Source organism: Perognathus longimembris, chromosome 16 (assembly GCF_023159225.1).
Source record: "Perognathus longimembris pacificus isolate PPM17 chromosome 16, ASM2315922v1, whole genome shotgun sequence".
NCBI classification, from domain to species: Eukaryota; Metazoa; Chordata; class Mammalia; order Rodentia; family Heteromyidae; genus Perognathus; species Perognathus longimembris.
The window spans coordinates 37,870,080-37,897,024 of record NC_063176.1 but is presented as its reverse complement, the minus strand read 5'-3'; the positions used below and the strand labels follow the sequence as shown (position 1 = coordinate 37,897,024).

General features: G+C 39.9%; 1 protein-coding gene across 3 annotated transcripts in view; it reads left to right on the top strand.

The window, feature by feature from the left end:
• The window catches only part of Tbc1d1 (TBC1 domain family member 1), a 178,123-nt gene that overhangs the window by 76,431 nt on the left and 74,747 nt on the right, over positions 1-26,945 (top strand). For all 3 annotated transcript variants that reach the window (XM_048364432.1, XM_048364434.1, XM_048364435.1), the window contains 6 exons: positions 8,976-9,431; positions 10,187-10,276; positions 11,652-11,756; positions 12,237-12,369; positions 17,210-17,301; positions 20,810-20,920. In XM_048364432.1, the coding sequence (XP_048220389.1) occupies positions 8,976-9,431; positions 10,187-10,276; positions 11,652-11,756; positions 12,237-12,369; positions 17,210-17,301; positions 20,810-20,920 (987 nt within the window). The remainder of the gene's footprint in view (positions 1-8,975; positions 9,432-10,186; positions 10,277-11,651; positions 11,757-12,236; positions 12,370-17,209; positions 17,302-20,809; positions 20,921-26,945) is intronic.

The following is a 26,945-nucleotide window of genomic DNA, read 5'->3' as shown; positions in this document are numbered from 1 at the left end:
GGCACTTAATGGGTTCAGTCTTCAGCTGTCTAGTGTAATATGGAGGTCAGATCTGGCCAGTGAAAGTGGGCAGAAGCTGACTCCAACTCCACTATCTCCCCAGCTTCCCTGCTCAGAGGACTGGAAGATTCCCTCTCACTGTAAACAATAGTGCCCTCTCCCTCCCCCCCCCCCCATCCTTGCACCAGTTCTTGATGGGCGTGCCTGGATTCCTACATGAAGGGAAGCCCCATCCCCAGTAATGGAGTTCCTGAACCCCAAGAGACAGGGGTGGGCACATGGCCTGTAGGTTACTGAACCTGTCAAGTGCTTGGAACTGGGAGCTTCCTGTGACCCTGTCCCTTGACCTAACCCTATTTAGGGGCAGGCCAGCTCAGGCACCGTTACGCGAGGCCACGTGTTCAAGTCTTGTGTCTGTCGTCCCCTTGGCATCCCAATTCAGTTCTCCATTGGAGCTGAATTGGTTTGTTGGTACTTGGAAATCCTCCGGAAGTAAGTCTCTGTGCCACTGTCCTGTTCTCTGTTATATGTTTTTCTGAAACCTGGGACCGGTCCATCTGGAACTTCCCCAATAAATTCATCTTTTTACTTAAGACTGTCTATGAGTGGTGGACTTTTGGAGGGATGGGGGATTTCCCCACCCCCACCCCCTGCGGGGCGCCATTACATCTAGAAAAGTCTTATAATCCAAAAGGATTTAGTCCTGATGCTTCTGGTGTACTATTTTTGCAGCATTTGTTTCTTCTGCAAATATTTGTTGCATGCCTACCACGCACAGGCATTGTGATTAAATTATATACTACCGTTTGCAAAGGTCTATTTGAAATATTTCTTTTCACTTAAAGTCTCTGGAGTCATTACATTCTTAGCACATTGACCACCCACCCACACACTGAATACTTGTGGTATGCCAGGCACTATCCTAGGGCCTTTGGCCTTTATCAGTGAGCAAGAGAGACAGAGCTGACATTTGAGTACTTAGGAGTTTTATGCTCTGAAGTTTGTGGAACTAACCTGAATGTGCCACATTGCCACTCACAAAGCTTGTGTATTTTGTCAGGTTGTGGTTTCATACTCTGTTTGTATGGGTCCTTATGAAATCTAGAGCTACTGGGAGAAGGGAATGTTCTGATTCCACAGCCCCATTTTAATTGGAATGTATTTCTTCTTGAGTAGGTGGGATGGATGGAAAGTTGAGGGTGGAGGAGAGTTATGTTGCCTACAGAATATTTGGACATTGGGCTGGGGATATGGCCTAGTGGCAAGAGCACTTGCCTCGTATACTTGAAGCCCTGGGTTCGATTCCCCAGCACCACATTTACAGAAAATGGCCAGAAGTGGCGCTGTGACTCAAGTGGCAGAGTGCTAGCCTTGAGCAAAGAGAAGCCAGGGACAGTGTTCAGGCCCTGAGTCCAAGGCCCAGGACTGGCAAAAAAAATAAATAAATAAATAAATAAGATAATAAAAAGAATATTTGGACATTGTAGGCAATGTGATTGGCATTATATGTTGCTAGTTAATGTCACAGGATACATGATCATTTCTCAACCCTTCTGTACTGAAAGACAGTTGGAATAATAACAAGCTGTGCCTCTAGGTACTAGTTGCCTCATAGTCCTGATGGTAAGTGTTCTTAAACCTTGATGTCTTGTTCTTTTGTCTAAATGGGACAGTTTGTTGTGAGGCATCTGCAACTTTAAGAGTTTCCTCCCTCTTTCTATGGCATCTAGATGCCTGTCGTTATCATCTGTCCTTTATCACATCCCAAAAGGCATTGGGGGCACACTATGCACTGTCTTACCCAAAGCAGTTTTATTATTGAGGCCCTCAGCAAAGGTGAGCCATGTGCAACTACCTAAACTGCATGGTGGGTTTCTACCACCATGTCAACAGAAATGAACAAGGACAAAAATACCCAATCTGAGTAGACTAAAGGTATGCATGCAAATGATTGATCAAAGCAGAAGGCAAGTGCCACGGGGAGACAATTACGAGCCAGGAGATAGAGAAACAAAATCTCAGTATAAGTGTACTTCTACTAAATTGTGAGGAGCAGGTAACTTAAGAATTTCCTATTTTTTCCTCCTTAAAATCAGCCACAAAAGACCCTGACTCCTCTTTTTCATGATAAAGGAGTTAATGTTAGATCATATAAAAGACATCCAGAAATAGTCAAAGTGGAATTCATGTTTGAGGGGCTGTTTGCTCTTCCTGTTGCAAAAAATAAGAAAGGGCTGTAACCACAAGGAACTTCAATGGACAAAATTATACTGTAAAACACAAGTAATTTGCAAAGTATCTACAGCACTTCCTCATTCATAGGTCAAAATGTGTCACTCAGATTTTGTTGTTGTTGTTGTTCTGCAAGGCAGCTTTCCTCCCCTTGCATCAGGACCCATGTCTAGAGTTGACTGATGTCAGTCCTTCATGAATGGGGCCTCTGGGACATCATAGGGCCTCACTCTTGCAGGGATTCACATTCATCCTTTGCTTACCTATAAGCAGAATCCACCTCAATGAAAACACAGCTGAAGTCTTTCCTAGGTTTGGGCCAGCTCTCCAAGGGCAGAACTTTATTTCTTATATAAAGGAGAAGATTTTCCTAATACAAAAGAACTGAAGGAATAAAGGAAAGCTCCCTATGCAGGTCTAGGGCTCAGGTCACAAGTGGCAAGAAAGAGAGGTCCCCATGGAGGCTGAGCTTCTGTTATAGACTTGACTCAAACACAGGGGGAATCATGTGCATGCTCAGATCAGATATAAACAGAGGGAAGGCAAGCCTTATGAACACATTCATTGCCTAAGCAAAAATGATCTGGTCTTTTTACTGAAATTGTTACTCTTATTCTGACCATATTATACAAGATACCCAAGATTCAGATATGACTAGGCCCAGACAGCCAGCATCTTACAATCTCATACTATATTTGAATCACAGTGAGTGAAACCAGTACATTTGAACCAAGACAGCTACTGTGATAGATAAACTTGGATGTATTTTTTTCCCTCCCTAGCTCCCCCAATCTGTTTTAAGAGGGAAATAATAAAAGCATTAAAAAAAAATCTCTGGAATACTTCCCTCTTAATACTCCTCTCTCACTGTCACTGGGGCTTCCAGTCTGCTCACAACAAGCAGAGGCAGTTATGGCTGCCTTCCTGAGATCTCTATCATTTTTTGGCCAACAAATTACAGGCCTGCTATGACTGAGCAGAATGAACAGAGAAAAAGAATGCCTTGTCCTCATCATCTCCTTTTCTCTCTCTTCATGAGGTCAAGGTCAGACCTTGGGCTGCTTCACGGAACTGCTCTGGTCTGGAAGAGTCTGCTCTGGTCTGGAAGGGTCAACCTCAAGGTTAAAAAAATCCCCTTTGAATACTAATGTTTTTATTAGTTTTCAATAATCTATCTTGCTTTCAAATAGCAATCATCCTTTTGATTTCTAATCATGCTTAATACATGTCCACTCATAATCCTAGGTCTAGAAGTATCTGCAGTTTTTTTTTCCTTTTCCTTCTGTCTCCTTGATCTTTCCTCCCTTCTTCTCTTCTTCCTCCTCCTCTTCTTCCTCCTCCTCCTGTTCTTCTTTTTGTGATTTTTTTTTAAACTATCCTTTTCCCATCGTAGGCATATTTCTTTCATTAATGCGTCAATCCACATAAAAGTACCTTACCCCTTTGTGGTAAGCAAAGCATGAATGATACTCACTGTAAACACCGTACACAGTTGCTAAGGTCTGGATCTTAAATATTCCCCAAAGTTTATATATAGAGTTCTTGGTCCCTAGTTGATGGCACTTCTGGGAAGTGGGGCCTAACTGGAGAAAGGGTCATGTGTGGTGCCCTCTTGAAGAAGATATTGGGATTCTGGCTTCTTCTTTGCTTCACCACCATGAAGTGAGCACTGTGCTGCCACAGGTCAAAAGCAACAAGGCGGAGCAACCATATAACCGTGGACTAAAACCATGAACCCCAATAGTCAGGGAATATGGGAGGGTACTCATTTCCTCCCTGTCCAGGTGCTTGCAGCTAGCTAATGAGCACCTCTGATCTCTCTCTTGGGGAGATGCAACTGACCTTTTAGCTAGTTGTAGGCCAAGGGCAAGAGTGGAGGCATTAGTTCATTATGGGGAACTGCCATCGTTACAGGATAGACCATGGCTCGTCCCCAGCCTTTTGTTTTGTTTTGTTTTTGCCAGTCCTGGGCTTGAACTCAGGGCCTGAGCACTGTCCCTGGCTTCTTTTTGCTTAAGGCTAGCACACTACCTCTTGAGCCACAGTGCCACTTCGGGCTTTTTCTATGTATGTGGTGCTGAGGAATCAAACCCAGGGCTTTATGTATACAAGGCAAGAAGCACTTTACCAGTAGTCCATATTCCCAGCCCCATGCCCAGCCTTTTGTGATAGTAGTAACATTGCTCATGTTTGTGAGTAGCATCTGTCAGGTTATCTTAGAAATCACGTAATCAGACATGTCTCTTTCCTAGGCTAGGACCCACATCAAGTCAAGGGGAATGGTATCTTACTCATTTGGGGTGTGTTCAGTCTTTATGATTGAGTCTAGTCCTCTCAGGCCAAACTGGTATATAATGTGATGTTAAATGTATTGTAACCAGGATTGTGGCAGGTGGTTACTTTGTTCTCTTTAAAATGTAACTAGTGGGCACTCATATTTTCTTAAGTGTTTTGTATGAAATTCAAGGCATGTAAAATATAATGAGAAAAAAACGTGTCCTAGTTTTCCTCCCCCTTTACCTTGTTTTGATCAACATATACAAAGAACCACTAATTATCATCATTGACAATAAAACCCGGGTCTGTTCCTTTTGGAAAACTATTATACTGAACAGATTATTTTGTTTGAAATACTTGTTTGAACTCCTTGCATTGAGAAAACATTTCATTTTAAGGGACAATGGACAGTATGTCCTACCATATTTTTACCAGCTTTAAAATGTTTTAATATTATATAATAGGAAAAGTTGCTAGTTTTAAATACAAATATCAAGCTTCTTTTGATTAATTTAACATGTATTTATTAGTTGACAGAAAAATAAAACTGTAAATGCAAGTAAAATGACTTTTTTTGTTCTAAAGGTTGGTACAGGAACTAACTTCTAAATCCTTTTGAATAAAATTACACTTGCAGTTATGCTTAATCTCTTCAAATCCCTAAATCCTTCAGAAGAAAGTTGACCCAAATGCTTAAATAAGGGTTTTTCTTACAGAAGTGAGTATTTCTAATGCTCCTGTAGTATCATTTTCCTTCTACTTATAAAACAATACTTAAGCCTACTCCTAGCACTGTGTCCTTTACAGTGCGTTTGTTTTAGATGTGAGCAGAATGCAGATTTCCTTTCAAATCTATGCTCTAGCATAAACTGAAATAATTGATATAAGAGGAGTTTTGTAGTTTTTGTACGTGTGACTTTACATGCTGCACTTGTGCCCTACCACTGAACTGTACCTCCAGATCCTATTTTTTAGTGTCTAAATGGGTCTGCTTCTTCATTTATGGTTGTTGATCCTAACTAATCTACCATTTTTCTTCTTATCCCCAGCGCATAAAGAGTTAAGCCCCAAATCCTTATTCAATTTATTCCAGCCAAATGCTTTTCAAATTCTTGTGCTGTAGTTAGTTTTGATTTACTTTATCTGCTTATCTGCAAACAGAAATGACGTAGCTAGTACTGCTCTGACTAAATGAAACATGATTTTCATTGAAAGTACCTAGATCGTATCAATGAGAACAAACTCCGGTGGCCTCAGTGTATTTGGCCTTACATGGTCTGTTTGTTTGCAATAAATTGTATAACTTGAAGTATGGGTTCTTATAGACTAAGTACATTTTGACCCAGTAGCATGTTATAGTTATGTTTATTTTGAGAATTAATATCAACCACCTTCAACCTCTTTTTTACATATCTCCACGAGCTGACAACTTCAGCCCACCAGTGTGAGTCCTTAGCCTATTCTCAGTTGACCACTCTCCAGTCTTGAAGATGGAATGTCCCCTTCTCTTGGCATTTTTACCTTATCATGTCCTTGCTTCTCTTCTAACATGTGCTGTTCTAAGTTTCTTTACTCCTGGAATGTTGGGACATCTCAGGACCTATCTTTGTTCCCTTCCCTTTCTTTGCTTTTTTTTTTTTTTTTTTTGGTCAGTCCTAGGTCTTGAACTCAGGGCCTGAGCACTGTCCCTGGCTTCTTTTTGCTTAAGGCTAGCACTCTACCACTTGAGCCACAACACCACTTCCTGCTTTTTCTATATATGTGGTGCTGAGGAATTGAACCCAGGGTTTCATGTATACAGGGTGAGCACTTTACCACTAGGCCATATTCCCAGCCCCTTTCTTTGCTTCTGTCTCCAGATTCAAGGCCTCTAGTCTTACTCAACATGTACAAAAGCAAGTCTTATCTCCCCAATACTGTCTCTTCTCTGTTCCCCATGTGAGCTTGTGGCACAACTGTCCTTGTAGAACACTAACCCAGAGCTTTAGGAACCCTGCGTGCAGTCTTCAGTACCCTCGGCCTTGTCCACATCATCATCACAAGCCTGTGAATTCTGTCTGCCAACCCTGTTGATCAACCTCTCGGTCTTGGTCCTTGGTTCTTAGTTCACGTGCCCAGCATTCCCAATCTCCATTACTGTCAGTGATTCTATCTAACCGCATGGTTTTCCCACTCCATCCCAGGTAGAGATTCAGGATTTCATCCCATTTTACCTGTGGTTTTCAAATAAAGGCCCCTTGGTCTATTCTGATAATTGGGACTGAGCTTATCAAAAAACAAAGGGGAAGATTCCATTTTGTTTTTTAGCTTCTTAGTATACTGGAATAAGATAATATTAAACAGCATTTGCAATTTATTGTTGAAAGTGAATTTAGTAGGGTGTCATTTACCTTCACTTTCCCCAGACTATTGTTCTGACTGCAACTTCAAGGACTCCTTTAAACTCTGATTATCTCATTTATACCCATGTTACACATAGCTACTCAGAGCTTCTGAATGGCAGGATATGCTTACCTGTCCATTGATAACCCCCCGTTAAGACATGCTTGAATAATAAGCTCATCAGAACAGAAGAGATTAGCTTTGGTCTTTGAATGGAGCATGTCTTTTTAAGATTCTGATGAAAGTACTAGAAAAATTGGTGGCTGGAATAACTGCAGTCTCCACTGTGACCAATATATAATGTCTTCGTAGCTGCTTCTAGCTGTGAAAGCAAGGGGATGGTCAGCTGCTCTGTTTTGCATTTACTCTTTTTGTTCCATTTACTGCTGAGTTGCCAAAAATTCATATGACTTCACATGTCTTCTCTTGCCTTTGATACATAATGAAAGACCACATTACTCACTTGAGAGGTAATGGAGGCACAACATTCAGAAACACCAGTTATTTTAACAAGCCTCAAAGGACTGAATAAGCTCTTCCAGTTTTTGTTTATAGAGTTAGGTTCATAATTGGGAAGGTTCAATTGGCTCCCAGTAAAATAATCCTACATACTTGCTCAGAAAAGTAGAAATTCTTTAATTGCATAAATCGGATGTTTTGGTTTGGAAAAACAATATTCATCACACAGAAATAACCATTCCCTAGGATTATTAAAAATTAATATTTATAATATTATAAGCTCTGTTTTGTCTTTTTCCATCAATTAATAATTTCTAAACCTATATCTGGTGCATAAAATTATTTGCCAGTATTTGGGTTGAACTACAGCATGAGCATATAAATACTTAGTACAAATACACACTTGACATTTGTTGATAGTTTGACTTTTAAAATATTCCGTATGTCTTCCACTTCAGGAGTCATGTTTTTTAAGAAGAAAGATTATTTATGGAAGAAAGATTATCTTCAAAGTGAGCTTGGTACGAAAAATCTTTTTAGTTGTTTGGACTTTTTGGAGTTAGGCCATGGACACAAAATACAAGCATAATTTTAAGTCTGCTAAAACCATATCTCTTTACTATGTAGATTGATCTTTGATCTGAATTAGAGAGGTTTTTTGTTTTTGTTTTTTTTAACCCTTGTTAGACAGTGGGCTTATGGGTATTGGGCCTTTGGATGAATTTCTCTTGTGTAGAGAAATGGAAAAAAAAATTGTAGACCATTAAAACTAGGTCCTTCATTTTGAAGATTAGATTCAGACCTACCTTGTTTCCTCAGGGCCACAAGTAGTAATAAGACATGAAATGTTCATTCATCAGCTAAGCTGCACACAGGTGTTAATTCACTACAGCGCACATCCCTCCCTAGAGCAGATGCTCTGACCTCTAGGGATGTCAGACGTTAACTAAGGAGAGTACAGTGGTGGGGAACACACCACATCAGGCAGTGACTCTGCATTTTTTTCATCATAATTTTTGCACCAGAAACTAAAAGCTTTATGTAAATAGTCTGTGTGAAGGACCTCCATGGTGTTGATGTGATGATATAAAGATTAGCTTGTATGTTTTTTAATTACTCCTTGATTAAAAACCTCCAACTTTGTTGTACTATTGAATTGTTAGGGTATACAGGACTGGATCATACTACTAGTTGTCATAGAGGAAAACAATTGTGCTATTATTTTAATATTTTTAAAGACAGTTTCAGTGTACTAAAGGAGGCTTTCCTAAAATGTACTGCTAGGATAAATGGAGTCATATTTGGTCACTTTGGAGACACATTTCTTAAGGAGATAGACCTTTGGCTTTAGAGAGGACCCCACTTGGGTTTCGACACAAGGCCTGCCCCAGGGAGCTGGTCCTGGGGCTGGCCGTTACTGGGGGTATGAATTCTCAAGCAAAGCCCCTACAGATAAGCGGTGACTAGAAAGCCTTGTTCGTCTTCTCTGTATGAGTTGTATTTGCACAGCTCCTGGAAGATACCCAAGGCCCCCCGGAGTCCCAGGCATTGGCTCCCCTTTGCCAGGGGTGAACCAGTGCCTGCCCCTGCCTCAGACTCCATTAACCCTGCGCCCTTCCCCGCAGGTGCCTGAGATCATCAGCTCCATCCGACAGGCCGGCAAGATCGCCCGCCAGGAGGAGCTGCGCTGCCCCTCCGAGTTCGACGACACCTTCGCCAAGAAGTTTGAGGTGCTCTTCTGTGGCCGTGTGACAGTGGCCCACAAGAAGGCCCCACCAGCCCTGATCGACGAGTGCATCGAGAAGTTCAACCACGTGAGCTGCCGCCGGAGGGCGGACTGGGATGCCGCCGCCCCTTCCGGGGAGCTGGGGCCAGGGGAGCCCCGCAGGCCCATGCGCAAGTCCTTCTCGCAGCCCGGCCTGCGCTCACTGGCCTTCCGGAAGGAGTTCCAGGATGCCAGCCGGCGGAGCAACAGCTTCTTCAGCTCCTTCGAGGAATGCGACATCGAGAACCACCTCATTAGTGGACACAATATCGTACAGCCAACAGATATGGAGGAAAATCGAACTATGCTCTTCACGGTAAAATAATAGCCACCTGTTGGCCCAGGGTGTCTGATTCCCGATTAGTAAATGTTTCTTTGTGAATGATTCGTGTGAATCCAGATATTTTGTATTAAGTAATTCTTTACCAGGGGTGAAATTCTCACGAGGGCCATGAGCTCAGTTATAGCTTGGAGGGATGGAGGCATCCTGACACAGCGAGGGGAAAGCCTTGGTATCACCAGTATGTGCGTCAAAACCCAGCACTCCACTATGCGGGATGTCTGATGGTATCCCAAGTCAGTAAGACAGCTTTGATCCGTGCTAAAGTTCTAACTTCAAGTGAAGTGAGTAGTGTACTTGACCGCCTAACACATTTGGGTACCCTACTAATGTAAATTCTTTGGCAATAGTTTAAAAAGCCTACTTTGTAAAGCGATCATTAGAGAGCATTTTGGAAATCTTAAATACAAACTTCTGTTTCCTGGAATATTTATTTGTATACAAACCTCACTTTCTAATAAAGAGTTCTGAGGCATATGGCTAGTTTTCAAATGCCTGGTCCATTCAGAGAAAAATGGATGTCTTATATAGGAAAATGGACCCTTGCCATCCTGTCACTATGCACCTCAGTTATTCCATCATTTTAGAACCTTTGAGATGATTTTCTACAGTTAGCATTACTGGTTATTGGGGATTCCTATTTTTCTTGTGACATGAAAAAGTTGAATAATAAACTTTAATTCAGTTTTCATAAAATGCCACTTTTCCCCCCATTTGGTTTGTCTTTTAAGATTGGCCAGTCTGAAGTTTACCTCATCAGTCCTGACACCAAAAAAATAGCATTGGAGAAAAATTTTAAGGAGATATCCTTTTGCTCTCAGGTAAATGGAGACTGATTATTGGTTCAGTTGCAGTCACATTTTGAAAAGAATTCTTTTAATATCTGTTTTACCACAGAAATGCTAAACATGTAATAAACATGTATGTTTTTAAGTACTTGGTTTATGATCTTGCATTTCTTTCTCCTTTTGTATGCTAAGGTAAATTGAAATTTTGAAATTAAGAATTTTGTTCTTAAGCAACAACATTGGCACATGTTTAATCTGCTGTAGGAGAACATTGATACTAAAACATGTCAGTGATTACTAATCAGAAAATATTAGCCAGAAAGTGAGGTTATCCAGAGTTTCGTTCTTAATTTATGTTAATAATAATGTGAAACATTTGCTCTTTTAAATTTGATAGCTTTATAGTTTCCTTAAGAATTGCATAAACTCATAAAACTTTATGAGTTTATCTGATTTCCCAAACTTTTAAGGATTGACATCCCTCTTTTCATGAGGGTGCTTTCAGAGGACCTTGACATATTAATATTTATGGTTGCTTCTGTTAATTAGTGCTTTCAAAACAAGTTTATATATTAATGTTTACTTAAAAAATGTGCCTAGGAAACGATGGCAGAGTCTGGACCTTAATATCTTGTGTTTAAAAATTTAACTTCTCTATATTTATAATTTTTTTGCTGATTATTCATACCACTTTAGTATTTAATCTCTGAGTACAAATACATATTAAGGCTCTTTTAAAAACTACAAATATGTGAGTTTTTGTATGTACATGTGTGCACATATGTATGTGTATATTATATGTATGTATTTCTTCTGAACCTGTGGTCTGCTTTTGATTATTCAAGGTTTTTTGTTTTTGTGCCAGTACTGGGACTTGAACTCAGGGCTTGGGTGCTGCCCTTTAGCTTTTTTGCTTAAGGCTGGTGCTCTACCACTTGAACCACAGCGCTACTTTCTGCTTTTGTTGGTTAAGTGGAGATAAGAGACATGGACTTTCCCACCTGGCCTGGCTTCAAACAGTATTCCTCAGATCTCAGCTTCCTGAATAGCTAGGTTTACAGATGTGAGCCACCAGTGCCTGGCTAGCCTTATTTATTCTGTGATGCCTAAGAAAAGTTTATTTTTTTCTATCAACTTTTTTTTCTCTTCCTTTTAGTAAAATGAGCATTAAAACTTGGATTTTAATAACTTTAATTCTTGTTGTTGAAGGAATCAAAGTTACATTTAAGTAGAATTATATTGATCTTCCATAGCTGAGAGATGCTTTTGGATATTTTTTTTTGCTTGAGAAAATAGTAATTTTATAGTGCTGTTTAAAATCATGCTATGTTATTCATGGCAACTTAAGACTGAGCCTCTGCAGGATGCAACTCAACTTCCTTTTCTCTTCCTCCTCTGCCCCCGACAGGGTATCAGACATGTGGACCATTTTGGGTTTATCTGTCGGGAGTCTTCTGGTGGCGGCGGTTTTCATTTCGTCTGTTACGTGTTCCAGTGTGCAAATGAAGCTCTGGTGAGACAGCAGGAGCCCTGCCTACCTGCAACCTGTTTGGGAGGAATTTCACCTTCACTAGCAAAATTGCATAGCCTCAGGGACATATCATTATTTGATTTTAATTATTTGCTCTTGGCTAACTCAAGTTTTAGTATACACCTGAAACTTACTTGGAGTTGCATTTTCAATTTTTATTATTTATGATAAATATGTTCATGTTACCCACTAGTCTAACCCCTAAAAATATCATTTTGGACATTGAGAAACTTTTGCTTTTTATTCAGCATTTAATTTGCTTTTATTTTGCATTTTAGTTGCTGTAACAGTGGTGAGTATCTAGGGAGTATTTCTCAGACAATAGCCCTAGTAGCTATTACCATTTTGATCTGTGAGCCTGTGAAGAGTGTCCAGAAAAATCTTAGAATATGGGTCTTTTCCACACACTCAGCCCAGCTAACTTGGAGCTGACTTTTTGTTGGCTACCATTTCTTGTCTTAGGTTGATGAAATCATGATGACTCTGAAGCAGGCTTTCACGGTAGCCGCGGTGCAGCAGACAGCAAAGGCGCCAGCCCAGCTATGTGAGGGCTGCCCTCTTCAAGTACTGCACAAGCTCTGTGAGCGGATCGAGGGTGAGTAGGGACACTTGCAGCCATAACACAGTGGGAGTTAAAGTCCCTTGGAAACCGTAGATGGCAGTATTTGATACAAGCTTCTGCCTGACCAGAGACTTGTATAAGTCACAGATGAACTTCCACCATGCATCAGAAGATGTCTTCTAGAAGTCATTTTTTTTTGTGTATACTATCAATACGAACTCACATCCCCTTCTGCCATCTTCCTCCGAGGCCCTCTGAGGATGGCGTGGAATTAGCAGAATGGAGTTGACTAAACATTTGCATAACAGTTATGGAGGTGTTAGTGGTGGTTACATTGGCCCTGCATGGAGTTCTCGTAAGGTAAAGCCTAAGGAATTTCGACTAGGCTTCTCCCTTAGGTCACCTGTAACCTCTGCTAGGATGGTTTTAATGGAGGGGGAACAGAAGACAGGCTGCAGTTGAGGAGGGAATGAGGAGGGAATGAAAGAAGTGGTAACTGTGTGGATCACGCCTTCTGGAAACATGTCTTACTTTAGAGAAACAAACGTATAATGCTAGGATTTGCAGCTAGTGGTTATTGAGTAAGTAATATGTGCCAGGTATGGGGCTTAGTGCTTTCTTTTATTATCTAGTTAGTCTTCACCACATTTGGGACAAGGGAATACCACCAGTTTTACATATCTTAAAGATAATGAAGATTACAGATAGCTAGGAAGGAACTGTTACCTCTAACCAAACCCATCTTTCTTTCTTCTTAATCTTCTTCTTCTTTTTTTTTTTCTTGCCAGACCTGGGGTTTGACCTCAGGGCTTGAGTCTGGCTTCTTTTTGCTTAAGGCCAGCACTCTACCACTTGAGCCACAGCACAACTTCTGGCTTTTCCTATACATATGGTACTGAGGAATTGAATCCAGGACTTCATGTATGTGAGGCAAGCACTCTACCACTAGGCTACATTCCCAGCCTCCAAACCCATCTTTCTAAAATCAGGCCATCATGGCATACCAACTATCTTTTTATTTTTAGACTCAAAGAGCAATTTGAGCAAATTCTGAACCAGCAGAACAGACTTGTCAGAATTGAGTGGCGGGTGTCCTCCCAGACAAAATGAGGGATCTACCTCCATCTAGCAAGAGGAGACAATGTCTGACTATAGGTTGGCAGGGCGGGGCTGAGGTAGAGGAGACAGAGAGTGGTCTTGTTACACATCTGAGGGAATTTAGAAGGTGAGGGATTTATGTCTTGCTTGTTCTTGACTTTACATTTTGTCCCATTTATGGTAGGATTTTTAAAAGCTTTTCATTTGCTTTTGTCAATGTCACATGATTTAAACCACTGGGTTGTTGTAGAAGTAAAATAAAGATTTGATCATTTCTTATGTTTCTAGATTACTTCTTATGAGCTATAATTGTGTAAAGAATTATATTGATATTTGGTTTGCTTTTCCTCTTTTAGATGTAATTTTGGTAGGAAGTAGATATATAGCTCAAGCGGTACAGTGCAGATTGTCAGTGAAAAAAAGTGGAGTGAAAGCTTAGGCCATGAGTTCACACCCTAGTACTGGCCCAAAAAACAAATTTTGGGAACAATATTATAACATCAAATTTTCCATTTTAACTTCGTGCTGTTCAGTGGTATTAAGCCCATTTACATTGTTTTATAACTATTATCTCCAGCCATCACAAGGATTATTTTCATCTTCCCCAATTGCAACTGATTTAATGCTTTACTTTTTTACTTCCTGTAGCTGCTAGCAACCTCCAGCTTACTTTCTGTTTCTATAAATCAGAGTACCCTAGGTATCTTATGTATAGGATATTTCTTGTTTTCTGGTTAATTTAACTTTGCATAATGTCATCTAGGTTTTCTAATGTATGTGTCATAATCTTAATCCTTTTTAAGAGGGAAAATAATATTCCACTATATATATCCACTTATCAATGGACATTTTTCTTTCTACCTTTGGCTATTGTGAATAATGTTGCTATGAGTGTTGCACAAACATCTGTTGAAGTTTCTACTTTAAATTCTTCCAGACATATACCCAGAAGTAAAATTGCTGGATTATATGGTAATTCTGTCTTCAAATGTTTAGAAACTGCCGTGCTATTCTATGATTATATCATTTGATATTCCCATTGGCAGTCCCAGTTTCTACACATCCTTACCAAATCATGTTATTTTCTGTTCCTTGGATGATAGTCATCTAGTTTATCTTATTTCTGAGGTAAATTAACTGTTTAAAGTCTGGGAAAGTTTATTTGTGCCATTCTAGTACTCTCTAAAGTGCTCATGATTAGTATTTCCAGCTGTTTTTCACATTGCTTCTATTTGCTGACATTATACGAAATATGCCTGGGAACCAAAGAAGTTGTGCTTTAACTAGAAATTCCTGCTCAGAGGACCACTAACTCTTTTCTTAGTGGTTGTCAAGATAAGGTAAATGATGACAGAAATGTCCCTTAAGATCTTATTAAGAAGCCAGCAATGGCTTTGGCCTTGGAAGATAAAGCAGATCATGATCTGCAGAACTGGAATGCTTCCAGAATCCCACTTGGTAAATCTTTCTTTGGTCTGGCTGAGCTTTCAAAAAGTTACAGCTGTAAAAGTTTAATCAGGGTAGGGATTTTGCTGCTGTAGTTTTGGAAATAATTATTGAATTCATCTTTTACATGTTAGAATCCAGCCAACACAGAAAGCTCTACTAGTGTAAAAACCAGCAATTAAATGGTGTCATTAGAAATTAAAGGAGAATATGTTTTACCTATAGAATGGGAATGATCTCTTAAAGTACAGATGGCACATTATGAGAGGTGGCCCCCATAGAGGAGGAGATAATTACATGCAGATTTGGAAACTAGAAGAATAGAATAAAGTAAGTAGTTTATTAAAACTTGTAACAATGTTTCTAAGAGGGGGCTGTGTTCTGATCAAGAACTCTATAAGTAGTTCATTCTCATGATGAAAGATTTACAGAATGTTTTCTTCATCACTTGATGTGGCCTATGCCCTAGAATGTATAAATAAAATAAATACACAGTATATATGTTTATGCTTAGACTCACCACTGTAATAGGCTCATACAACCTATAAGAGGTCCAACTATCTCTGTTGAGAGAATTTATACAGCTGTGCTTAAATAGTATTCTGCTTACTCTCTAGTTTAAAGGAACATTTGGGGAATTAGCGAATTAATTATACTTCCTTTTTTTTTTTTTTTACAGTACTGGGGATTGAACTTGGCCTCATATTTGCTAGGCAAGCTCTCTACCAATTGAGCCATGCCCTCAGTCCAAATTAATTATACTTTCCTTGATTTAAAAAAAAGTTGAGCAGAGATTTTCTTTTGTTCTCAGCAAATTTTCCTCCAGCCAAAGTCATTCATCAAAGCTCCCTCTAATAAGATCTTTTCAGCTTAGTGCTATGGGGTAGTCTCACTGGTGATGAGAGTTCCCTGGAGTCTGGTTTTCCTTATCTACTTGGGTCCCATTTTCTTCCATACGTGTCATTTCGTCACAACTCATTGGGCATCGCATGAGGCCACTAAGGAGATGCCTCTTTTATGGATACACGAGTGGCTGCAGGTGGCATGCTCTGGCCCTGGGTGGGACCAGCTGGTTTGAGAGAGGCAGGAAGGGCTTGATGAATTGAGATACTCTGAATCAGGCAAGGATTGATTGGAATATCCCTTCATACCTGGGGAGATGAAAAGACTGCAGTGTATGATTTAATCTTTGTTCTAGTGTAGATATAGTTAATCTAACTCTTCTTAGATATCCCATTTCTGAATGTTTCACCAAACAGCACAGTATTTTCCAACACTGATGCTTATGCTGTATCAGAAATATCCTCTAGATTTGGGGAACAGTTTTTAGTTGACGATTACAGAGTGCCTGTTTTATTTATAATTGCAATCACTTTTGCTTCAACATTGCTTCAAGTAGTTGTTGAAATAAAGCTTGCCTCTGCTTTCCTGGCTTTCTACAACCGGCAGCTGGCTAGAACTAGGTTTATGAATTACACTCTGAAAAACTCATCTGAAAATCTCATGGGTTCTTTTCACATCACCCTACTTCTTCTGTTTGTACTGAAGCCACCTGCGGGTCAGGCGACTTGGTTCTGCTAGTCAAGGGAGGCTGTGGAGGTCATAGGTATTTGTTTTCTGGGCAGATGCAGGTCACATTCTAACTCTGTCCTTTATGTGGTGGTTGACCTGGCACTCTACCACTTGAACCAAGCTTCTGATATTTTAAAATCAAGGTCTCACTTTCTGTCTAGGCATGCACTTGGGTGAGATTTTCTTGTTAGGCTTCCTTGTAGCTATGGATAATGGTGTGTACCACCCCCCCCCCCCTCAGCAATTCATTGAGAAAGGATCCTGCAAACTTTTCTGCTTTGGTTGGCCTCAAGTTTCCATTTCAGCTACTCAAGTAGCAAGGATTATAGGCACAAATCATTAGCACCCAGCTGTTTGTTGTGGCCTTTTTGGTAGGGCTGAGCTTCCTACATTGTAAATAAGTACTCAACCACCTGGCCTATGCCCACAGCCCTGTTTCTTTCTTTTGAGATAGGGTCTCAGTAACTTTGTCCAAAGCTGACTTTGAATTCACAGTCCTTCCTGCCTCTACTTACTGAGTAGCTTGGACTACAGGTATGTGCACTAGCTGTCATACCCAGCTGAAATATCCTAGGAGAGAACAAAAGATCCTAGGAGAGGTAAAAGACACTGTCGTCATTGATTTGAGATTCCCTAAAGCCTTGCTTACTTAAAGCAGATGGGTAAGATCATAAGGGAGTAAGTGTGGAGGATATGAACTGTACCTCACACTTTTAATAGTTGCTTCATGTCTTTCCTTTTTTTTCTTTCTTAATAGGAATGAATTCTTCTAAAACCAAATTAGAACTTCAAAAGCACCTGACAACACTGACAAATCAGGAACAGGCAACTATTTTCGAGGAAGTTCAGGTATAGTACCCAAAGTTTAACTTCTAAGGAAAAAGCCAAGGCAGGCAACCTACCTATGAAATGTTCTGTGTTGTTGCAGCCCCAAATAGGGGTTTCCATTTTCAGAATCCCCTTGAGGGTCCAGATTGGCAAGGTCAGTTCAGGTTCACCATCAAGTCTGGCCTTTTATGGTCAAAGTAAAAAACAAACAAACAAAACCTCCCAAAGCAGAGACACTGCTCTCTTTAAAAAAGTTTATATAATAATCAAAAGTACCTTTTAAGTAGTTTTGCAAAGAAGTTCCAGTACAACATCAGGGACACCTCTCTTAAGAAGTGTGTTAGACTAAGAAATTATAAAGTGGGAAGAATTTCAGCCTGGGAGACAGGCCTGGACTCTACACCATACATGCTCTTCTGCTCCTTGGGGACCTCGGCCCACCTTTTCCCTCCCAGGATTTCAGTATGGATCTGAAAGTTACATGCCCTAGAGCCACGTAATATAGACAATTTTTTTAACAAGAAAAAAAAAACACAAAGCAAAATCCAAGCTCATACTACCATACTACCTGTTCATCCTTGCATGAGCTGCTGTGGAGCTGAGGAACTCCTGCTGTTGTGCTGGTGTGCTTGCTTGCTCATCATGTATCCTCAAAGAGCTCATCCCCAATTGCATGTTTGCCTTAGCAGATGGATATTTCTGTGGCTTTGTAGCACTTTGATGAACCCTTTTTTACGACTATGTCAGCTGCCCTGAAGACAAGGAATACATGAGGGGCTTTTTTGAGAAGGGGGAGTGGTTTAGGGGCTTGTTACAGGGCAGGTTCTACAAATACAGGAGCGATTAAATAAAACAAAGTCAACAACAAGACCATAGGCCTACAATCTGTTCTCTGTTTGCATAAAAATTTAAAGCATGGTCTTTTTCTTTTTGGTCCCTAGTTAATGTTTTTCCCTTGTCATTCTCCTGTGGTAGTGTTGCAATGTATTTGTAGAAAGGACCTATCAAAAATGATTTTTCTATTAATATTTCACAAATAGCTTAGACTATTATTTTCAGAGTTCAGAAAATTGGAGAAAATACAATGTGATTTGTACTTGAACTTGAGAAATGGACAGTTGATTGTTAATGCATTTAGATGTGAAGCCCAGGCTGCCAGGACTGACCCACTTACTGGTGTGGAGCTCTCAAATCTCTTATGGGAGCATCTTCCTGCAAGCATGGAGGATGAGCCTCTCCTCCCTTGCATGAGGTTTCACTTTCATACAGAGAGAGCCACATAGTGTATTCTCAAACACTAATGACACATTACAGACAGTGCACAGAACTTCCTCCTGCAGGAGTCTGAACTTCTCTATTCTCCATGCATGTTTTTAGGACAACTCAACACCTAATGGCAAAGAGACTTTAGAAAACAAGCAGATGACAAAGTTCAATTTTAGAAGAAGAAAAAGCCTTTGGGCAATGTCTCAGGATGCATTGCATTGTAGCAGTCTCTAATTTTCTTTTTTCTGGGTTAGTCTGAACGACAAGAATCTTGTCGTTCACTGGCTTTGAAAACCCAGCTCTTTATTTTACTCCTATTATTGCAGTTGTCATTCTTAAGTACCCCACCTCTAAGATGGATCTTTTCTTCTTAGAGCCTCTTGAAGAGTTGCTTTCTCAGTGACCATTCTGGTTTTTTTTTTTCTAAAACATTTTCCAGGCCAATTCATTGGTTTCTTTTTAGATAGTACTTGTAACCTGCTAATATGTTGAAAGGCATACAGTCCAGAAAGCTTATAAACAAAAACATAGCTTCATGGCTTTATGTGTTCTCTTAAAAGAGTATATCTTTTTCTTTGCACAGTATTTCCTGGAGGGTAATTTATTTCTGAAAAACTCCCCCAAGGACAAATTTTCATAAGGCAAATATGAAATTCTAACACTAGTGAAACTAATAGTACATTATTGTGTAGTTAAATGAAACATACATACTTTTTCAGTGTTTTGTAAATAAATGGTTAATGAAAAAGAACACAAAAGCAAAGAAAAACTAGTCTGAATCTAGGGTATGGCTCAGATGGCAGAGTGCTTGAAGCTCTAAGTTTACTTCCTAGTATTGAAAAAAAATAGAGAAGGTAGAAGAGAGGGAGGGAAAGAGAGAGAAGAAAACTATAAAAATGATTTTGGAGATGATAGCTGCCGACCTTTAGCACTTTGCTAGGACTGGTACTAGGCATGAAGGTGTATGGGCCCTTTTTTTTCCTAAGAGGACTTGCAACATTGGGAAGCTGCTTCTTATTTGTGAGCTTTTGGAGATGTATAGTTTTCAGTGTCTCTAACTGGCATATAAGAAGATAGCATCGCAAGGGTATACTTCACTGCCACATTCCCTTTTTGAGTATCTAATGGAAACTTACTCTGGGAGAAAATCCACTTATAGCATCTGATATACAAAATTTGTAACATCAGGATTCATGGTGTGAAGAGCAGGTTGAGTGTCCGCTTCAGCCTCTAAAATATTGAATGCTTGAATCTGAAACTTCAAACTTCTCAGTGAAAACAGACTACCCCCTCCCCCCGTCATTTATTGTTTTATCCTCGAGTAACAACAGCTTGACTTTTAAGTAATAACAGCTTGATCTTTTCCTTTAAGGGTGGTCATGCTAGAGATTTGGATTAGAATTACCTTTTCTTTTAGTACTTGCGACATGAAGGATAATACCACCATGCCTTAATTTGCTGAGGAAAAGTTGCCAAGAATGGTGCTGCATATATGGTTGATCTTCATATCACATCTTGATTCTGTTAAAGGGCAGGCTAGAAGTTTGGAACAATGATAGACCAGGGCAATGGCCTGTGACTGATATTTCAGGTGCTACCGTTTTAGGAGCTAGAGGAGACCATGAAGTTTATTTTATGCACAGTTCTTATTGTAATAGATGGAGGAGCTAAGACTATAGGACTTGGACTTGTTCAGCAATGCTAATCTTCATATCCTGATTTTTTAGTGTTCTGTGCTAGAACCACACTTAAAAGTTAAAAGACCCAGAAAGTTTAAAAAAAGAGAGGAGAAAGTCATGAAATTTTGCATGGAAGTGCCTGCTTCATAGGGCTTCATGATGAACACATTTGGCATGTGACCCTGTGACCCTGAATCTAGTTGCTATGTTCTTTTCTAGTTCTTAATTGCTTATAAATGTGTAGTCATTATGACTCTTGACCTCTGGGTGTTTACATAGATTTTGTTTCTTCTGTTTTAAAAACTGTTTATTTATTAAATATTTTGGCCGGGACTCTATCTGATCTTAACATTTTATTTTAGCTAAAAGCACATCAGAGATAAGATCTAAATCAGGCTCAGTGGCTCCACAATCTGGTTTTAAATTTTACATTCACTCTTAAGATCGCTGGTGCCCCCTGGTGAGATGATTCCGTAAAAGCATGATCAGTGAGTAGAAGTTGTCAACACTTCTGGAAGTGTTTAATTGTTGATAATTAAAAGTGTTTGTAATATATCCTATTTCTGTTTTTTTTAATTTTAAAGAAATTGAGACCAAGAAATGAGCAGCGAGAGAATGAATTAATTATTTCTTTTCTGAGATGTTTATATGAAGAGAAACAAAAAGAACACAACCACATTGGAGAGATGAAACAGGTATGCACTTTTTTTTTTTTTGCCAGTCCTGGGCCTTGAACTCAGGGCCTGAGCACTGTCCCTGGCTTCTTTTTGCTCAAGGCTAGCACTCTGCCACCTGAGCCACAGCTCCCCTTCTGGCTGTTTTCTGCATACGTGGTACTGGGGAATCGAACCTAGGACTTCATGTATGGGAGGCAAGCTCTCTTGCCACTAGGCCATATCCCCAGCCCCCAGGTATGCACTTTTGTTATTGTAATATTTACTAGGAAACTGTGTACAAAGTCTTTTGGATTGTCTAAAGCACTAAAGCCTCTTTTTCTCCTTAATTTATTTTCATTTGCTGCATAAGTAGGAAACATTTAGGTGTCTTAATTATGCTTAGAGAAGATGAGAAAACTTTCTGCCTGACTCATAGAGGGTTGGGGCACTTGATAGGATCCGAGAGTGACTTGGGCATGAAGAATTAAGAGTGAGCACTGTCATGATGAGCTTTGTGCCTTGGGGAAGCTGCTCTTTGTCACATCACCTTTCTCCCTTGAAAAATGGGAATGAGATTATGTAGTAGCCTTTGGGATTGTGTAAAGTATTGGAAAGTGCTGTGTGAATGTAAGTGTTACTGAGAAGTCTCATACAATGTTGCAAAGCCTGGTTATATGCAGTTCCTATGTAGAACTTCTATCAATTACATTTGGCAGGAGGGCACTCTCCCTCCTATCTTCTAACTCTACACAAGCTTTATAGTATAGTTTTGCTGTTTATGAGATGCCATATTGGAAGCTAGTATTACTTACAGATCTCTTCTTTGAAGAGTTTGGCATTCTGTATACCTAGTGCCACGGTCTACTTTCCTTTGTCTCATTTTATCACTCATAGCTTTAAATCATGTATATTTTATATTTTATATTTTCTAAAGCCCAGAAAACTTAGAGAAAAAAGAAATCACTGAAGGGTATTTAGGTTTCTTAGTTTCCAAAAGTGCACTGCGTTTTTCTTTTTAAGTATAATTTGAATGCTATTCCAAAGGCACAGGAAAGGCATGTTGGTACTTGGTACTGTATCTTCTTTTGTTCTCTCCTCACAGATGCCCCTCACTGTCTGCTAACCTAAAGTTAGTGCAGTTCTAATTAGATGCACAGGTAGCAGCTCTCTTCATTTGATTGGCAGGTTGGCTTTGGCAGTATGTCTTTCCTAAACTCTCAGAGCTCTGTACAATGGCTGGCATTGTTTTATTTTTATCTCCTCTGACAGCTTAGGACCCTGTAGCAGTGGCCTAACACTAGTGTATTGTGTCCTTGACTTTTGGCCTTGGTCTAGTCCCATTCCTTCCTTTCTAGCCTGGACTTGTTGTGTAGCATTGGGGTTCTGAGCTCCTCTGTTCACTTGAGGATAGGCCTCCCTCAATCTAGTTTCAATGAATTTTCAACCTTCCTTTCTCTTTTTCACTCTCTGTCTGGTTTTTGTCTCTTTTTCATGGATAGCTTTTTCCTGTTTCTGATTTTCCATTTCCCCCAGTTAGTCTGACAAGAAATCGATCATTTTGAAATCATAACTATGTGAAAGAATGAAGCATTAATAGTGAAGAGAAATCTTTTTAAGCACTATGAACATTTATAGTTGATGAAAAGTTCAGACCTAAGTAAGTACTAACTCATTTTTGTGACCCAGTAAGACTTGAGCTTCTTCTGGGGAGAAGTATGTGTATTTTTTTTTCATTTTCAAAATATCAGAATTTAGTGTAAAAGAGACCAAAGCCTAGGCACTAGTGGCTTACACCTGTAATCCTAGCTACTCAGAAGGCTGAGAGCCAAAAGATGTGTTTGAAGTCAGCCTGGCAGAAAAGTCTCCAAGACTCTTATCTCCAAAATAACTAGCAGCAAGCCATGCTGCAGGCATGGCTTAAGTGGTAGAGGGCCAGCTGTGAGCAAGAGCACAAGGCCTACAAGGCCTGAAGCTTGTAGACTGTCAGAGGACTGGGAAATCATTTGATATTGCCTGACCAAGACAACTGCAGGCAAGATTTAATATTCAGTAAGTCTTGGAGTTTTCTTCACAGCAATCGCAATTTTTATTATGCAAACCATAATAAAACCATCCAGGAAAAAAGATTCCCCACCTGCACCCTAGGAATTTGTAAATGTCTGAAAAGAGCTTGATCCCTTTTCTTACATGGGAGCAGAAATCTTTCTCCTTTTTTTTTCTTCTTCCATTTCTTCCTACCTTATCCTATTATACTAAGATAAATCCTTGCTAAAACTTATATAAGAAAAGGACTTGCTCTGTTTGCCACATGTGTTTGGTGGACCTCCAGGCTACACTCCTTCCTGGGCCATTGAGCATCTGTGCTTTGCAGATATTTGTAGCTGAGATTCTCCAATGAATTCCTGTTCAAACTTTCTGCAGTCAGACAACTAGCTATATGGATTTCATTGCCTCTAAAAATTCTTGTTGCCTAGGAAATTTGTTAGGATGTTACCTAGACAAATAGAATAAAGGTGTTGACAAGGAAGTTCTCTGCCACCAAAAGTGGGTACGAGGCAATGAGTCTGAGTCAGTGGAAACCGGTTCATGTTTTTGTTATTTATTTATTTTTGAACTTGCAGAGTTACCTTTAGTCCAAAAAAGGTTCAACATGCCAATTTATGAGTACAGTACATCTTAATCAGTATCACTCCTTTCATGCTTGTGCTTTTTGCATCGAAACAAGCAGAGAGCTGTCAGAAGACCCAGTTTCCATCAGGTAGACAAAAATTGAACACATCTTCCAATCTTATGGAAAAGGAGTCCATTTGGGCAAAAAGACCTATGCATTGTTATAGTTAACTTTGTATAATGTATATGTATGTATGTATGTATGTATGTATATGTATATACATTATGGCTAAAAGGTATATGTATATGCATTATAGCTTAAAATGATAACCTTTTAGCTTTTAGTTGGTAGGCAGTTTATACTTGTATTCACAAAAGCAGCACAAAAATTAACATGAAATTACTTGTCACATTTGTCATAGCGAGAATCTGGAACCAGCCCAGATGCCCCTCAGTAGACGAATGGATCAGGAAAATGTGGTACATATACACAATGGAATTTTATGCCTCTATTAGAAAGAATGACATTGTCCCATTTGTAAGGAAATGGAAGGACTTGGAAAAAATTATACTAAGTGAAGTGAGCCAGACCCAAAGAAACATGGACTCTATGGTCTCCCTTATTGGGAATAATTAGTACAGGTTTAGGCAAGTCATAGCAGAGCATCACAAGGCCCAATAGCTATACCCTTATGAACACATAAGATGATGCTAAGTGAAATGAACTCCATGTTATGGAAACAGTTGTAACTACTTTCAACGTCCCATGTGTATCTGTAGCTTCTATTATTGATGATGTTCTTGTATCACCTTCCTGTGGTTGTACCTACACTATCACTGTAATCTTGTCTGAGTATATTGGAAACCATGTATACTGGTATTGGAAGTAGGAAATTGAAAGGGAATACCAAATTTGAGAGACACAGGGTAAAAAAAGACAAAAAACTACAAAAGCAATACTTGCAAAACTGTTTGGTGTAAGTGAACTGAACACCTCCGGGGGGGGGGGAAGGGAAAGGGGGAGGAGGGAGGGGGGTATGAGGGACAAGGTAACAAACTGTACAAGAAATGTATCCAGTGCCTAACGTATGAAACCGTAACCTTTCTGTACATCAGTTTGATAATAAAAATTTGAAAAAACACACACACACACAAAGAAATTACTTGTCACTTATTGAATGTTTGCTGTGTATTAGATGTGGTTCTAACTCCTTGGTGCATGATTACATTCATTCTCTAACAACATTGCTGAGGTAGAGAAGAAAATACTTGTTTTAGAGGCAAGGAAATGAGAGTAAGAGTCAAGGATTTGGCCACCAAGTGGCCAACCCAGTTTGTCTGAGGTCTAGGTACCTTATTTTAATCATATTTTTAGGAGCTTAAAATTTAGTGCTGTACTGGTAGTTATTTATTATCCTGAATCTGTTATATATTTACTCATATATATTTATTCCATGTATTTATGTGCAATTTTTTGCCCTTACTAAGGCTTGAACTCAGAGCCTCAAACTCAGGGCCTTATGCTCTTGTTCTTTTTTATTTGCTCATGGTTGGTACTCTAGCATTTGAGTCACACCTTCAGTCCAGCATTTTGCTGATTAGAGATGGAATTTCAAAGACCTTTCTGCCCCTGCTGGCTTCAAACTTTAATCCTCAGATCTCAGCATCCTGAGTATCTAATATTACAGGTGAGAGCCAACTGCATCTGGCCAAGTGTTATTTAGAAAATATTACTGTTTCTTTATTCCTCCCCCCTTTTTTTGGACAGAAATTGGGCATTGTACTTGCCCTGACGCTGTACCTTTGAGCCATGCTGATAGCCCCATTTTTTGCTTGTTTTGAGACTAAAGTCTTGTTTCCTGTCAGGCACATGTGTGGACCAAATTTCCCTACTTTGGGCTTCTCTTCTTTGCTATGATAACAGATCTTTACCACTGGGTCCAGCTTCCTTCCGTTGAGATGGAAAGAATTAAGAGTTGTTCTGCCCTGATGGGCCTGGAACCATAAGCCTCTCAATTTTAGCTTCCCATGTAGCTTAGGATGTCAGCCTTCACCACTGTACTCAGCTAAGGAGTGAGAAAGTGGTTCTTCTTCTGCCAAGGCTGATCTCAAACTACCATCTTCCCATTCTGCTTCCAAAGTAACTGAGATTACAAAAAGCAACCACTGGTGCCTAGCTTCTCAATGTGAATTCGAAATCTATGTTACTCAAAAATTGTATCCGAGTCATGGCATAAGACACAGAAAAGACTTTTCTTTTTGGCAATGGGGCGGGGGAGTTGGTGCCAGTCCTGGAGCTTGAACTCAGGGCCTGGGCACTGTCCTTGAGCTTCTTTTACTTAAGGCTAGCGCTCTACCACTTGAGCCACAGTGCCACTCCAGCTTTTTTTGTTGTGTGTGATTAGAGAGGAGTCTCATGCTTCTGCCCAGGCTGTCTTTGTACTGCAATCTCAGCCCTCTGAGTAGCTAGCATTAGAGGTGTGAGCCACCAGCTCCTGGTAGAACTCTTTATAGAGGAGAGCAAAAACAGCATTGAATTAAGTACACAGGATTCTCCAGGCCTGATTTAAAAGCAGATGTATCCTGTGGGCTGGGGATATGGCCTAGTGGCAAGAGTGCTTGCCTCCTATACATGAGGCCCTGGGTTCAATTCCTCAGCACCACATATACAGAAAATGGCCAGAGGGGGCGCTGTGGCTCAAGTGGCAGAATGCTAGCCTTGAGCAAAAAGAAGCCAGGGACAGTGCTCAGGCCCTGAGTCCAAGCCCTAGGACTGGCAAAAAAAAAAAAAAAAAGCAGACATATTCTAACAGATACACCTTTTTTTACTCTTGTAGCCAATATTTACATTTCAAATCCATCAATCTGCTTTGCTTTAGCTTATGAAAACTACTGTGAGCTTCAAAGCAAAGTGTAGCATCTCCACTTTTGAGGAAACTAGCATTGAGTTCAAACCGTGCCTCTCATGGTCCTTTATCTTAGGAGCTGAACTGCCTCAGTCCTGGAGAGGCTCTTCTTCTTGGGGAATGATCACTCTGGACCAGTCACATACCTAGCACGTCATCTATCTAGGGTGCATAAAATATCATAGGCACTTAATATTTGTTGAGCGAGTCTTTGTTGCTTCAGGCATGTGTTCTTTGTGAGCCTGCCTGTCATTACTCATCTATTCACTGCCTCTTGAGCCAGCCTTATGCATCCAGAGTACTTGGTGCTCAGTGCTGACAGAACACAAAGGTAAATATGGTCTCTCTTCTTGAAGTTTTAGACCAATAGCCATTCTTTTCATGTATGTCCTTATTCTCTTATGAATGAAGTCATAGATAATTGGACAATTATGTAGCTGTTGTCAGAATGTAGCCCTTATCAGAACACTTCCTTTCTCTCTTACACCTTGAAAACATGTGTAGCATTCATTAGTGAATTAGCATTTCATCATTCAGCACTGCTGAAT